The sequence below is a fragment of the Peromyscus maniculatus genome, chromosome 5, assembly GCF_049852395.1.
Source record: "Peromyscus maniculatus bairdii isolate BWxNUB_F1_BW_parent chromosome 5, HU_Pman_BW_mat_3.1, whole genome shotgun sequence".
Classification (NCBI taxonomy): domain Eukaryota; kingdom Metazoa; phylum Chordata; class Mammalia; order Rodentia; family Cricetidae; genus Peromyscus; species Peromyscus maniculatus.
Window position 1 is genome coordinate 118,804,933 of NC_134856.1, and position 15,339 is coordinate 118,820,271.

The 15,339-nt window shown below is 40.2% G+C and overlaps 1 protein-coding gene across 15 annotated transcripts in view; it reads right to left on the reverse strand.

The window, feature by feature from the left end:
* The window catches only part of Cage1 (cancer antigen 1), a 41,684-nt gene that overhangs the window by 19,234 nt on the left and 7,111 nt on the right, over positions 1 to 15,339 (reverse strand). For 8 of the 15 annotated variants that reach the window (XM_076573191.1, XM_076573190.1, XM_076573196.1 and 5 more), the window contains exons 2-5: positions 10,698 to 10,785; positions 8,785 to 9,305; positions 5,909 to 6,961; positions 1,890 to 2,036 (exon numbers count right to left, since the gene is read on the reverse strand). In XM_076573191.1, coding sequence (XP_076429306.1) covers positions 1,890 to 2,036; positions 5,909 to 6,961; positions 8,785 to 9,305; positions 10,698 to 10,785 — 1,809 coding nt within the window. The remainder of the gene's footprint in view (positions 1 to 1,889; positions 2,037 to 5,908; positions 6,962 to 8,784; positions 9,306 to 10,697; positions 10,786 to 15,339) is intronic. The other 7 variants (XM_076573201.1, XM_076573195.1, XM_076573203.1 and 4 more) reach the window with 1 other exon arrangement.

Genomic DNA, 15,339 nt, shown 5'->3' on the forward strand with positions numbered 1-15,339 from the left:
GAAGGTAACTATACCAAGATAACCTAGAGGTCGAATGTGCAAGGCTTTGTGCTTGAGTTCTGTTACTTACATGTGCAACTTTGGACAAGAGTTCAACTCTTCTAAAGCTTGCTTTGTTTTTCTGAGTTAAAAACAAAAGCCTAATAAGACAAAGAATGATGTAAAGTTGATTCAGACATGTCAGGGATAGTAAATGTTTGAAGGTAAGTGCCTCCAGGGATAGATAGTCAGTCAGGAAGTCAGCACATACTTGCTGCAAGCTCATTATGGGCTTGACTCTGCATTGGGTACAGAACAAACAGAAGGTTTGCATATCTAGTGGGGTGGGAGATACAGAACAGGCAAACAGGAAGTATTTATTTGGAGTGGGGTGGGATCCACTGAGAGGGCTGATGATACACTGCTATTAAGACATCCAGTACAGCAGCAGCCAATAAATGGACTGAAGAACAGCAGCCAGGAACCAGGGGAAATCTAAGCAACTATTGTACATACGCAGCTGTCAGGAGGGTGGGATAGAAAACTACTAACCAAGAAGAGTCTACACCACATTTAAGTCAAACCTTTAAAAACACAGTTATGTGTTTGTGGCCCACCTCTTTGAGATCTTTGATCTGCACAGCTTAGCGTGCAATCTGGCATTCAACAAATACTGATGTTTAACAACATTTAGCTAGATAATACAAAGTTTTTTATCACATTGAAAACACAGCAATGAGAGCAAGACATGGTGGTGCACGCCTTCCTAGTGATTCATTTCACTGACTTTTCAAGAATCAAGAAATGGTAGCACATGCCTTTAATCCCAGGACTTGGGAGGCAAAGGCAGGCAGATCTCTGAGTTTGAGGCCAGCCTGATCTACAGAGTGAGTTCTAGGACAGCCAGAGATATGCAGAGAAACCCTGTCTCAGAAAACTAATAAATAAATCAATAATAAATAAAAAACAAAAACAAAAACTATGGCAAGCTATGCACTCATATTTCAGCTCAGATGAATGTACTTACAATGGAAGACATGTACAACGGAAGAAAAAGCTAACTTGAAAATTTAGCAAGTACATACCCTTTCATACCATTTCTGTTGAATGCAGTGGCTGCACAGGACAGAGAGCAAGTATGGTTCCTTATTTAATGAAACAGGCTGAGAAAGCACATGTTACTTGGACAAGTCACATAACCAAGACATGTGAGGCCAGGATTTGAACTCATTGACACTTCATTTAAAAATTATCTTCTATCTATCTATCTATCTATCTATCTATCTATCTATCTATCTATCTATCTATCTAATGGATATATTGGTATTTTTTGATATTTTATGGATATATGGGTGTTTATACAGCCTGCATGTATGTCTGGTGCCCACAGAGGCCATAAGAGCAGTTAGAGCCCCTGGAACTGAAATTATAGGCAGTTCTGAGCCTTCATGTGGATGCTGGGAATCGAACCTGGGTCCTGTGGGAGGACAGTTCTTAACCCCTGAGCCACCTCTCTAACACTGTTACTTCATTTTTCATTCTACACATGTACATAGGTCTCCCTGCTCCAAATTATTTTTAATAAGGCAAACAAATCATTAGTGTGAACAATCCATAAGAGCAGACTGGCCCAAAATATAAAACAACTGCTCTGGAAGGAAGAAGGTCTAGCTATCTAGTTAGTATCTTAATTCTTTATCAGTTTCTCACTACATCTGACTGTACACAGATGTGGGAACTGGATGCCAAAGAGAAACAGTATGAGGCATCAGGAGAGGGCTGGGTGGTTGGAGGTCTGGTTCTCTCTTTTCTTTTCCTGTAACTTACTTCTGAGACCTTTCACAGCCTCTTTCAGCTCACCCCAACCCCACTGGAAGAGCTGATTTATTTTTATTTTGTTTATTTTTTACCTGACATGTGAGAAGTCCTATTGTCAGGGCCAAAAGACTGTGGATTCTAGAGGCCAGTGGGCAAGTCCTCGTCATAGGTGGGAGTTCCAGGGTTTCTTTACAAGGCGAGCAATCCACGAACAAATTAGAATGGAGCCACTTTGTACCCTATATGTACACAATTCAGATGTGTCACAACAAAGTCAAAGGACCCATATATAGCCTTTAGGTAAAATACTGATAAAGCTCTACACTTAAAAGTTATAAGCAGGGTTCTGAAGCATCTTTCCTTGGGATACCTTTATACTCTTAAAATTTATTGAGAAAAACAAAGCACAATTTTAAAAACAAAAAAAAATTGAGGACTATATTTTTTACATTAGAAATTGTAACAGAATGTTTTAGAGTATTTGTTTACCAATTCACTTGGCTAACAATCCATTATATCTCAACATAAATAGGCCTTTTATTAAAATTATGTCCTCAAAAATAAAAAACGCTAGTGGAGAAGCAGTTTTCTAGTTTTTGCAGATTTGAGGGTACTGGGGTTCAGACTCAGGGATTCACTTGTGCTCGGCAGGTGCTCCTCCTGTGCTAGTTACAGACCCGGACTCATTTGCATTTAATTTTAATTCTGTAGTTGAAAAGGCAGCAGGATTCTCATTTTTGATCCACACACTCTGTGGTGGTTTGAATCAGAATGTCCTCCATAGGCCCATATATTTGAATGTCTCCAGGGAGTGGCCCTTTTTGAAAGGATTAGAAGGATAAGGAGGTGAGGCCTAGTTGGAGTAGGTGTGACTTTGTTGGAGGATGTGTGCCTCTGGGGGGGTGGGCTTTGAGGTTTCCATGCCAGGCCCAGAGTCTTTCCCACTGCCTACAGATCTGATGTAGTTCTCAGCTACTGCTTCAGTGCCCGCCTGCATGCCGCTACGCTCCTCACTATGACAATAATGGACTAAACCTCTGAAACTATAAGCAAGCCCCAATTAAATGTTTTCTTTTATGAAAGTTGCCTTGGTCACAGCGTCTCTTCACAGCAACAGAACAGTGACTGAGATACATCCCATCAGCCAGGAGAGCAATTACATTACCACATGTTACACAGCTTCTAAAATACCACACACTTGAGAAATAACAATGGGAAAAGCAACCCTGTCTTTTGAGAGAGGTCATCAAAACTAGTGTTCCCACACACAGAGCCAAATTCTTCAACACTTATCTGCCCCTGCCCATCCTTTAAAATTTTTTTTTTTTTTTTTTTTTTTTGGTTTTTCGAGACAGGGTTTCTCTGTGTAGCTTTGCGCCTTTTCCTGGAACTCACTTGGTAGCCCAGGCTGGCCTCGAACTCACAGAGATCCACCTGGCTCTGCCTCCCGAGTGCTGGGATTAAAGGCGTGCGCCACCACCGCCCGGCTATCCTTTAAAATTTTAAGACAGTGTTGCCAAGCCTGGCTTCAAATTTGGGATCCTTTTGCTTCAGACCCCAAAAATCTGAGATTATAAGCATGTGCATCATACCCAGCAATAATGTCTTTGTTCCCTGCTGCTAGCTTAGTTACAAATATATATAGTGTGCTATATGAGTTCTGAGTCTGATCCACTTTTCAAACTGATTTTTTCCTTTTAAGAACATTCTTTATATCTGCTAAATAAATAAAAAATAGTTTTTATTGTCTATTACATTTAATTTTGTGTGTGCAATACATGTGAAGGTCACAGAACAATTTGGGGGAGTCAGATCTTTGCTTCCACCATGTGCATTTCAGTAACTGAATTCAGGTTCTCAAGCTTGATGGCAAGTGCTTTTACCCATGGAGCCATCTTGCTAGCCTCCAAACAACCTTATTTCTTAAGTAGTTTGTGTCTTACTATAAAGGTATGACTGGGCAAGGAATTGTGGCTCACACACCCATGATCCAAGCAACCAGGAGACTAAAACAGGAAGACCACCATGAGTCTGAAGCCAACCTAGGTTACATAATAAAACTCTGTCTTAAAAAAAAAGGGGGGGGGAGAAGAAAGGAGGGAGGAAGGGAGAGAAGGAAGAAGGAAGGGAGGGAGGGAGGAGGAAGGAGTAGCAGATGCAAATCCAAAGACTAGGGCCATCATAACCAATAACTGCCACTTGTTTTCCACTGAGACTAGCAAATGCTTCCTGGGCCCTCATCACTGCAGCTTGGATGCTCCGCCCCAGAAAGACTCTGCTGGGATCATTGAAAAGACACAGAGACAGAAGGCAGAAGAAATAGCTACACCACATCAGTCATGTTTTAATAAAAGTGCTTTTGACTTTACAGATGCTCTCAGAGCATATTTTGAGAAAATGGATCTAGAATAAAGAAAAAGCAAAAAGAGTGGGAATTTGGAGATGTTAAAGAAATTCTTTAGTCAAGATAAGACCGGGAAATTGACTTCTTAACACAAAAACTAATGGTGGAAAAAAAATCTATGTCTTGTTAAACTTCTGTAGTTAAATCACCTGGAAAGGTACCATGGATTGGGAGGCACTAAACTCGAGGTCTCTGCTGAAGTCAGCCGCTCTGAGGTGTGGCCCCTGGAACAGCACCATCCATTCCCCCTGGGAACTGCTAGAACAGCATGCTCTATAAAGTCTCTATGTCAACAAGCCCTCCTTGTCAGGATGCGCGTGTCCAAGACTGAGAATCACTGATCTGGGCAATTCTTAGAGAGCTCTTTAGTTTTTTTTTAAACAAAGACAACAACAGTATTTTCCAAAAAATAATAGATTTACTCTCAAATAACACATAAATATTATGAGAATGACGCCATGACTTGTTCACAGCAATATACCAACTCCATTCAAGTTATTACAAGATTAAAATAAACAAAGCTGGATATAGTGGCACATGCCTGTAACTACTTGGAAGGCAGAGGCAGGAGAATCACAGGAAATAGGAGGCCAGCTTGGTCTACATAACAACCAATCAACCAACAATTAAATAATAATTTTTCAAGTACACTAGACTTGTCCAATTTCCTAGCTCCAACTGGCTTGCTTTCTTCAGCAAGTTGACCCTTGGCATACACCACCACAGCTACCAGATCAGCTTTCTTCCTAACCAGCCAACTAACAAGGATTAACTTTACCTACGAAGTGCAGTGGCTCATACCTGAAAATCTAACACTCAAGAGTCGCAGGCATTATTAGCATTTTGAGGTCAAGGCCAGCCTCGACTACATAGTTTCAAGCCAGCCTGGGCTACATACCAAGACCCTGTCACAAACCAACCAAATTTGATTTGAGATTTTGTTCTTCTTTGAGGTTCATATACTTTAAGGAAGAACTATACCAGGTGTGCCCTGACTTGTGAAAACTACCCCTTCCTGGATGTACTTTTAGGTATTTTGCTCAAACAAACAAACAAAACAAAACAAAGCTTTAGAATGACATTAAAAATTCAGTTTCTCTAAACGTGTTGATAAAAGGTTTTAATGCTGTTTTCTATGTTTTATAATTTTACAAGTAATATGTGCTATAGTTTTACTTTGTAAGAAAAAGAACAATTTTATTCAGTTTATTGCTAAATTAGATTTGAAACCATATTTTAAAAATCCTCTGGTAGTCCAAGTAAATCAGACATGCCCTACAATTCCCAACAAAACAAAACAAAACAAAACAAAACAAAAAACAAGGAAGGAAGGAAGGAAGGAAGGAAGGAAGGAAGGAAGGAAGGAAGGAAGGAAGGAAGGAAGGAAGGAAGGAAACCCTCTTTCAAGGAATTCCTGTAGAGATGATTCTTAGGAGTGGTCATGGGTACCCATAAAACTCCCAGGTTAACTGTCACCTCTACCAAAATCAAGCCAAGCCAAGAATTATTGTTCTTCAAGGTGAGTGCCCAGAAACCAGTAGAAACTTCTCTAAATTTGTGGTACATTTCCCCTTCTGTTTCTATTTTAAAAAAACAATACTTCTTCCTATGAACAAGTACTATATCTGAGTATCAAGTCTAAATGTCCAACACTGACCACTTGAAACTTTGGGGATTGCATTAGACACTCAGCGTCTGCATCAGTACCTGGGTGCCGGATGCCTCCATCACTTCCTCCAGCTGCTCCCTGGACTGGATTATCTCAAAGTTAGGGGTGCAAGTTTGTGCCTCCCCCTTTGCAGCCTGCTGCTGGAGCTCTTCCTTTTCCTGCTTCAGCTCGTCGACCTGCTGCTGGAGCTTCGTACTTTTAGCTCTCTCGCTCTCGCAGGTGAAGAGCAAACTTTTCACTTCCGCGATCAGCTTCTCAACTTTAGATTTCAATTTCCGTCTTTCTTTCAGGTTCTCCTTTTCCCGCTTCTGGAATTCCTCCTGAAAGGCCACGAACTCTTGTTCCCGGATCTCCTTCTCCCTTTTCAACAAGCCCAAAGCGGAACTGGTGGCAATCTCCAGCTCGCCTTTCTGCTGCTGCAGTCTCTGTAGCTCTTGGTCTTTCTGGCTTAAGGTCTTCTCTATCTCCAGGCACTGGCTGACTGATCTGTTTCTCTGCTGTATCTCGGCCATGTACCTTTCCTGTAAACGGACGTAATGGACCTTGATCTTTTTAACCTGGAGCTGCAAGGTCTCCTTGTCTTTCTTGGATTCCTGAAGGTGCTTTTTGGCGGTGGCAGAAACCTCCTGCAGATCCTGAAATTTCTTGTTGATATCATTCTTCTCTAGGAGGACGTTGTATTTGTCATCGATTAACGCCTCCATGTTCTCCTTTAGTTTGTTTATGATGTCAACCAACATCTGCTGTTTGGTGACCTTCATCTGTAGTTCTTTAAGCCTGTTTTCCAAGTGCAGGTTCCTACCGTGGAGGTCTTGGATCTGCTTCTCCTGTTTTCTGTTAGCCTGTTTTAATCTCTGCAAGGCTTCGTTTAAAGCCATGTCCTCTTCCAGAGGCTCCAAGTTTTCAAAGCTTAGCTCCCTATCAGGCGTCATACACTTGTCCTGAGATCTGCTCTTGAAGATGCCTGCTGGAGTCCAAGATGAGGTAATGGCTAGGCTGTCTACACCGTCTTCTGTGACTTCCTCCTGGTGACTAACTGACATCTCAGAAATCTCCCCAGAATTCTCTATTTCTTTTGAAGAAACTTCAGGCTGTAAATTATAGTAAATAAATGCGAAAGAGTAGACTACTGAGTATAACTCCCAACAGCATGGCAAACACAAGCATAGACATAAGCTAGACATGTGTATCATATTTACTTAGATAAAAGAAAAATTACATTTGGGCTCTCATCATCTTTTATGATGTAAACCTTGGTCACATATAAGGTGCTTTCTTTGGTTTCAAAATCAATTAAGCAAATGTATTACTTACCCTATAGACTATAAAGATCTTTAATACTTCATCCATGCTGACTCCTATGAACATTAGAATGGCAGACATACTTCATGATTGTCTTTATGCCCACAATACAATTTTTCTGGGTGCGTGTATGTAACAAAAGACTGCAAAGTTGTGGTATAGAACACTGAAATGAATATGAAATTTAAACCCCTGTATGAAGTATCTGCAGGGGTAGTATTATACAACTTAGAGATGCTGAGCCCCTGCACATTTAATGGCTTTTCATTGCCCTGGGATAAAGTCAGTTATCTTACCAAGGTTCCCAAGACCCTGCTAATTGCTACTGATAGCATACCCTAGTACCCTGTCATCCTCCTCTTCCATACCCCCTTGCTCCCTGCAGCTCCATGTTTCCTAGACTCTAGGCTTCCTTGAGGCCCTAGTAGGTACCACAGACCTCGCAGGTACAGGGAGTCCATAGAGATATTACCCCTTGTTCGTGGAATGCTTCCCAATCCACAGTTGTTCAATGGACCTTCATTTACCCATCAGAGCTCAGCCCAAGGACTACTTCAAGGAAGCCTCCCCACACTCTCTTGCCTGGTGAAATACCCTCAGCAGAGGCAATCATCACCCTGTACAGTTCTAAGAGTCAAGTGCACAGTGGTTTGTGTGCTTGTTTGGTTAATAGCTGTCTCCTTTACTGGGATGATATTTTCATGAAGAGCCGTGTGTTTTTCTTATTTGGTTGTTTTTAACATTATATAACCATTACATAGCTGTCTTGTACACAATAGATTCTCACGAGTACCTGTTAACTCCTTGGCAGGTGTGTGTGTCGGGGGGACGGGGACTAAATGCAATGGGGAAAGGGATACACAATTTTGAGAAACCTTAATTAAACAGATCTTGGAAATGCTGGTTTCTAGAAATCAACATTCTAAGAAGTTCTCTTTCAAATACTGCTGTCTAATTTCCAAATCAATAAACAAAAAAACCTGCTCATAGTCCCAGACAGATGAGTAATACCTTTTCTTATGAAACTCATACTACAAAGTGATTATTTCCACTACTCTTGGATTAAACTCTTCTGCTGAGGTTGTTTATTGATCACACAGACTTTCTACTGTTAATGTCATCAATGCATTTAGGATATCACAGGTGACCACAACCAATGACACCTAAGACAATAAGTATTTGCTTGTCCAAAGAAGTCCAACAAAACAGACAAGGCTTTTGCTTTTTTTTTGTCACATAATTTAATAAATACCTCTGTACAACCTCCCTTTCTCAACCCTTCCCACAAGGCCAACTCTTGAGTCTCAGCTGGTTTGGTGTAAGGCACCATGTTGGTACTACACCATGTAAAGAGTAAGAGTAGGACAGTGAGTCATAATCCTTAGAGAAATAACCATTTGGTAGAGCTACTCTATAGGTATGGACTGAATTTATCAGGAAAAATTGTATCTGATTGGTTAAGCTCTCCATGGAAGTACAGTCCCTTGAACTGACCTGACGATTTAACGATATTTGGAAAGTCTCAGACTGTGTGTCTGTAAACAGTAAAAGCACCCCTGCACCCATTAACACGCTACATACAGGCTTTAATGACACCAGTGTTCGATCTTACCTCCTCTGTTTCATAGTTAGTTCTGAAGTCAAGCAGGTCTAAGCAATTCTCACCATCAAATGCATCTTCACTACTTCCGCAGACATTTTCTTTACACAGAAAGCTTTGAGACTGACTGATGTTGAGGGCGACATCTACAACAGTGCTTCTAGCCAGTGACTTTTCCACACATGGCTGTGTCTCTCCTCTGTAGTAATTCAGAGAAAGACCTCGAGGAGATCTCCTGAGGTACTCATCAGCAAGTTGGTCTTTATTTTCGGAAATGCTATCTTCCATTGGACTTTCTCCCTTATATGCATCTAGCTTCTTGCTGGCATCTGCTGTATCATTATATTCCTGGCTTTGCAACTCTGGCTTCTCCGAGTAAGAAAAATCCTCCCCCAGGTCTTGAAATGTCATCTCATCATTAAATGCTTCTATCCAGTGAAATTTGCAAATGGGTTCAAATTGTCTCGAGGAAGAAACCCTAGTGTTAGCTGGTTGATTCTGCACACTCTCTGAGTAATTCCCAAGGTTGACATCTTATTAGAAAAAGAAAGAAGATGATGAGTTACCATAAACATATGTTGTAACTGTTATACTTAAAACTAAATATTGAAATCTTTTAAGAATTGTGTGTTATTTCAAACAAAACAACTTTTTCTATTCTTTTTTGTTGTTTCGAGACAGGGTTTCTCTCTGTAACAGTCCTGGTTGTCCTGGAGCTTGCTTTGTAGACCAGGCTGGCTTTGAACTCACAGAGATCTGCCTGCCTCTGCCTCCCAAGTTATGGGATTAAAGGTGTGTGCCACCAACCCCTGGGCAAATTCTTCTAAACTTTCATATTGGTTCTAGGAGTTTGTAGGTGCTTATTAATTTCTTATGTAGAAAAATCATGTTTACAAATATCACTTCTCTTTAACTTAAAAATTGTTATTATTGTATATGTATAGATGTGTGGGAAGACATGCCACAGCACATGTGTGGGTCAGTGGACAACTCTGTGGAATTCTCTCCTTTCTCTTTTATGTGGACCCTGGGGATTGAACCCAGGTCACCAAGCTTGCATAGCAAGCACCTTTATCTATGGAACCATTTCATAGGCCCTTGTCTGCCTTTTTATAATCCTCACACCACTTGCATTTCTTATTCCTGTGTATAATGAATTCTAGAGTGAGGTTTGCCAAATCTTTTAAAATTATTATTCTTTATAGTTATTAAAACAAATTTCTATATATTATTTGGGCTTTCATTGATTAATATGGTTAGTGTGTTTTATAACTAACTCTTAACTAGCTTTTAACCCAGTATCAGTTTAAGACAAAATAAGAAATTTTGGTTATATCAATACACATCTCCTAAAATGCTTGTGTGGTATTCTAGTGTTTGAGACGATTTGAATCACAGCGTGCTCATTAAAGATACATGACTCTGAGCAAATCAGATTCTTAATGCAAAATGTAAATATAATGTACTCTTATTTCAGAAAAAGAAAACCCTAACATTTCATATGATTACCTGTGGTTTACTTTAATAACATATATATATATATGTTATTATACATTTTTATAATTATTTAATAACATATATGTTATTACACACACACACACACACACACATATATATATATATATATATATATATATATATATATATATATATATATATAAATCTCAGTACCTGGATATTATTGTTATTATCACAGAACACACAGTTTTTCTGTTTTTTTTTTTTTTTTTTTTTGGTTTTTCGAGACAGGGTTTCTCTGCGTAGCTTTGCGCCTTTCCTGGAGCTCACTTGGTAGCCCAGGCTGGCCTCGAACTCACAGAGATCCGCCTGGCTCTGCCTCCCGAGTGCTGGGATTAAAGGCGTGCGCCACCACCGCCCGGCTGGCCAGTTTTTCTGTTTTTTATATTGCAGCAAAGGATACTTACTACCTATCAAACTGTCTTGTGTGCTATAAATATCTTCAGAGAGTATGTGTGTAGACTCATTTTCCCTTTTTATATTCTTTGTTTCATCCTGTATAATAATTTAAAAACATTATTAATACTTCAAGAAAATATCAGCTTCTTCTAAAGGAGTACAGAATTTACTCTATAGTTTTTTTTTCATTTTTATTTATTTTTTCTATTATCAGCTTGATACAATACAAATGCTTATACTAGTGAAATGTTTCATTGAGGCTTGCCCAGTAATTGAGTAAAACCAAAACTTATTATAAGTCACAGTCATCCTAGGGTCCCCCCCCCCCCCCCCCCCCCCCCCCCCCGCTATATAGCCTCCCTGGTTCTGTGGGTTGCAGTCTGATTGTTCTTTGCTTTATATCTAGTATCCACTTATGAGTGAGTACATACCATGTTTGTCCTTCTGGGTTTGGGTTACTTCACTCAGGATGATATTTTCTAGTTCCATCCATTTGCCTGCATTTGCCTTTATATGTACCACATTTTTTTTAATCCACTCTTCAGTTGACAGGCATCTAGGTTGTTTCCAGGTTCTGGCTATTACGAATAATGCTGCTATGAATATAGTCAAGCATGTATCTTTGTGGTATGATTGAGCATTCCTTGGGTATATGCCCAAGAGTGGTATGGCTGGGTCTTGAGGTAGATCCCAATTTTCTGAGAAATGGTCATACTGATTTCCACAGTGGTTGTACAAGTTTGCATTCCTACTCTATAGTTTTTTATGAATTTTTTTCTTCACAGACAGAATGTGAATTTTAGTGCATTTAGTTCATTTCTATTGCATATTGTTGCAGCACATTTGGGCTTTACCCAACAGGTCTGCAGGGAGAGGATGATTGGACCACGGGCCTGAGTGCAGATGTCTGAGATGGTCTGCACTTGGCTGTGCTGGGGGGAGGTCTTTTGCTCCACCCCTTGGCATTCCTTTAAATATCCTAGGGCAGAGACAGTTGGGCCGATAGATTAGAATCCATCCCCCGCCCCCTAGTCTATCCTGTATCTTCTCTCTGTTTCCCTCCCCTCTGTCCTTCTATCTAACATTTCCTGCTGCTCCTACTCAAGAGTACTCTGGGGAAAATGTGAGGGTGAGGGATGGTCTCCCACAGATGGCACCACTGAACAGAGACTAAGAAAAAAGAAAAAAGAATATAGACATTTATATCCAGAGTGCTTGGCAAAAGTGGGAGTGTGGCTCTGCCAGTTAAAGAAGAGAGAACGATCTGGTTTTGTAGGGAAAGCTAAATAGGGAAGGGGGTTTTCCTTGGGAGAAAAGGAAAAAAACAGACTGGAAGGATGTCTGAGGCTGCAGCATAGAATCTTCTCTATCAAGACTTCTCTCTGTCTGTCTTAATTTCTATGAAAAGTAGGGAAAGTCAGAAATATATAGTGTAAGAAGTATAACTTAGAAGAGTAAGGTAGTGTAGGAAAGATTTAGAAAATAAGATATGTGACTGGACAGAGAAACTAAATCTTTATTTTTCTAACTTTGGGGCCAGGAACACAAACAGGGGAAAATCTGTCCACTTTGAGTTTAACGGGAAGAAAAAAAACTCTTCTTTGAGTTTATCAGGCAGAAAAAAGATTCCTATGGAAGCTTTTAGCCTGAGGACAGCTAAAATGTTAAGTCCAAGCAGCAGAGGAAGGAAATTTCCCCTGTGGCAGATGCGGATGGATGAAAGAAAAATCCTCTGCTCTGCTAGCAATGCCTGAGAGCACTTTTACAACATTGTACCAACAGAATTAGTTTCCTCTTTACCATGAAGTCAAAAGCTTAGAGAACAGAAAATTTGGGAAAACTTAATCTTTTTCTTTCAAACTAAAAGCTTTCTTAAAAACTTAATCTCTCTCTAAAAAACTAAAAAGCCTTTCAGAACTTTCTCTCAGATTTTCTTTCTGTAAGGACAAAAGTAAGAATCACTTGGAGATATTAGTGCAGGAATTCACCAGTGGTTTACTCTAAGAAAAAACAACAAACTTCTTGGAACAGGGAACAAAACCTCTTTAAGTTCTGTCTTTCTTTTGAGCCAGAAAAAAAAACAGCAGTTACTTCAGACCCTAGCCAGAATTCTTCTGCAGCTAGAAAGATGCTCAGGAAAGTGTAGGGCAGCTTGAGGAAGCTGCTGGCATGGTAGAGGCTGAGCTATGTCTGCAGCTGCAGCAGAAGCAGCATCAGAAACTCTGGGGGGAGGATCTGAGCCAGGACAGGATGGAGAACTATCCAGGAAAGCCTTTTTTTTTTTTTTTTTCCCTATGAGAGAAAGGACCTTTCTCAGAAAAGCTTTGTTTCAAGCACTTTTGGTTTTCCCCCACTGACTCCGGGTGAGGCGAGGGAGTGAAGCCCTGAAGGGTGGTTGCCTCTGGGAATAAGCTACTCTCTGAGAGCACATGGACAAACGAATGCAACCCAATGGGGGACTGGGCCAGGTCAAAGTTCTGATTAGGGAAGTACACCTCTCCTAATGGGAGGCTAGGAATAACAAAAACCTCCCTTAATAACAAGCAGGACGAGATGTCTATCAGGGAAAGTCTCTCTGAAGGAGCTGCAAGAAAGCTTTGCTTTAAGGGCTCTTGTTCCTTTTCACTGTCTGGCTGAAGCAAATGAACGAGCCCCGCGGACATTTTGGAATCAGGGATGCCAGCCTCAACATGTGCTAACGAGTCAGGTGTGATTCTGATATGGAGTCAGTATTAGATGAAAGAAAAACACCTATTAAGATCACCTCAGAGAGAACAGAAATCCTTTGACTCAAGAACCCTCACGTACTGCATTTAAAAAGCTTGTTTGAAAGCAAGCCGGTAAAAGGGAACCGGAAGTCGACTCCCAGATCCAAAAAGAACTATGGGAAATGAAGTCCAAAAGGTAGCTCGGAACAGCGGCTGATACAAGAGAAATCCATTCTGGGAAAGGTAGTTTTTCCACTAATGATGGCGATATTGCCTGGAAAAACTGTTTTTTTTTAACTGGAAATAAAACTTCCTTCCTAAGCATTTCTAGAAAGCTTAGATTTACTTCCCAAAAAGTTGAAAGCAAATAAATAGCTTGCCTCACAAGAGATAATTAAAAAAAAATCTTATGAGATTGAGTTGTGTTTAATATTCCATAGAAACATTGATAACATTAAAAGATGCTCTTAGTAAACTTAAAATGCAGCTTTTAAAAAATTAAGGAGGAGGAAAATTGAGAGTTTGTTGAGTATCAGCTCCAATGAAAAACCGTAAGGAAACAGAGCTTGGAGCTGTGCCACTTTTTTTTTTTAATTTTTTATTTATTTATTTTTTTTTATTTTTTGGTTTTTCAAGACAGGGTTTCTCTGTGTAGTTTTGGTTCCTGTTGTGGATCTCGCTCTGTAGACCAGGTTGGCCTCGAACTCACAGAGATTCACCTGGCTCTGCCTCCCGATTGCTGGGATTAAAGGCATGTGCCACCACAGCCTGGCCGAGCTGTGCCACTTTTAACCAGAGGCAGATAGATACAGGATCCTTTGAGAAAATGCCTTATATTGCCTATTAGCTGCACAGTGTTTTGTATGGTAGCTGGATGACAAAGAGTTACCTATAAGAGCAATGAAGTCACTTAGAAATATGTTAAGCTTTCAAGGCAAATAGTCTAGCAGGGGAACCTGTTGAAAGCTGCAGGTCTGGAACCTCACTCCAACTTAGACAATTATCTTCTCATGATTGGAAATCTGTTGAGTTGCCAGCTAAGCAATTCAGAAACAGAGTACTCCTTAGAAGGTTTTTCTTCTCATTCTCTTTTTGGGTTTGAAATGAACTCCAAAGAAAATTACTCTCTGTCTTCTTGGAAGAGAATGTAAATGTTAAGAAATCTTCTAGGTGTTTGCTAAGTTAGATATTTGCTAATGGTAGCCCTATAGAGAGTTTGCTAAGAGATTCTTCCTAGTGCAAGTTAGTTAAGAGTAAGAAGTATATTTGCTAATGTGGCCCCATAGAATTTCCTTAAGAACATAAGCTTGTAAGAAGTATACTTAAATGTTGAATGTGAGACTAAATACTTAAATGTTGAATGTGAGACTAAATGTTTAATGTAAAAAAAAATGGCCATGACACGTAGTAAATGGCCACGCTAGTTGTAAATAAGAATTGTAAATAAAGTATAAATAGGCTTTAGGTCTAAGGATATGGTGAAGGTTTAATAGAGGTATTATATGGAGAAGGTTTAATAAAGTCATTTAGAGTAAAGTAGGAACCTGGGATGCAGAAAGTAGCATCCCTAGCAGACTAAGCAGTTCCAAAAGCCACCAATAACAAACAAACAAACAAAAACAGCTTCAGAAAGTAGCAGCCAAGTGTCCATGGCTGAGACCCATGGGGCATCATAGCTTCCCAAGCAGTGGACCTCAAGAGCCAGCCAAAGAAGAGCCAGCAAGAGGGTCTGCAGTCTTTTGGCTGTGAAGAAGCCATAGTGAGAAGTGGACACGCTAAGCTATAAGAAAGGCCAATGGCAGGCAGCAGCTTGGAAAGCCCAGACAAGTCGCTATACTACTATACCATGAGAAAGGTGAATGGTGGACAGTGGCTTTGAGAGCCCAGCAGCTTGCATTGCTATTGGAAGGGTGAACGGCAAGCAGCAGAGACTGCAGAAACC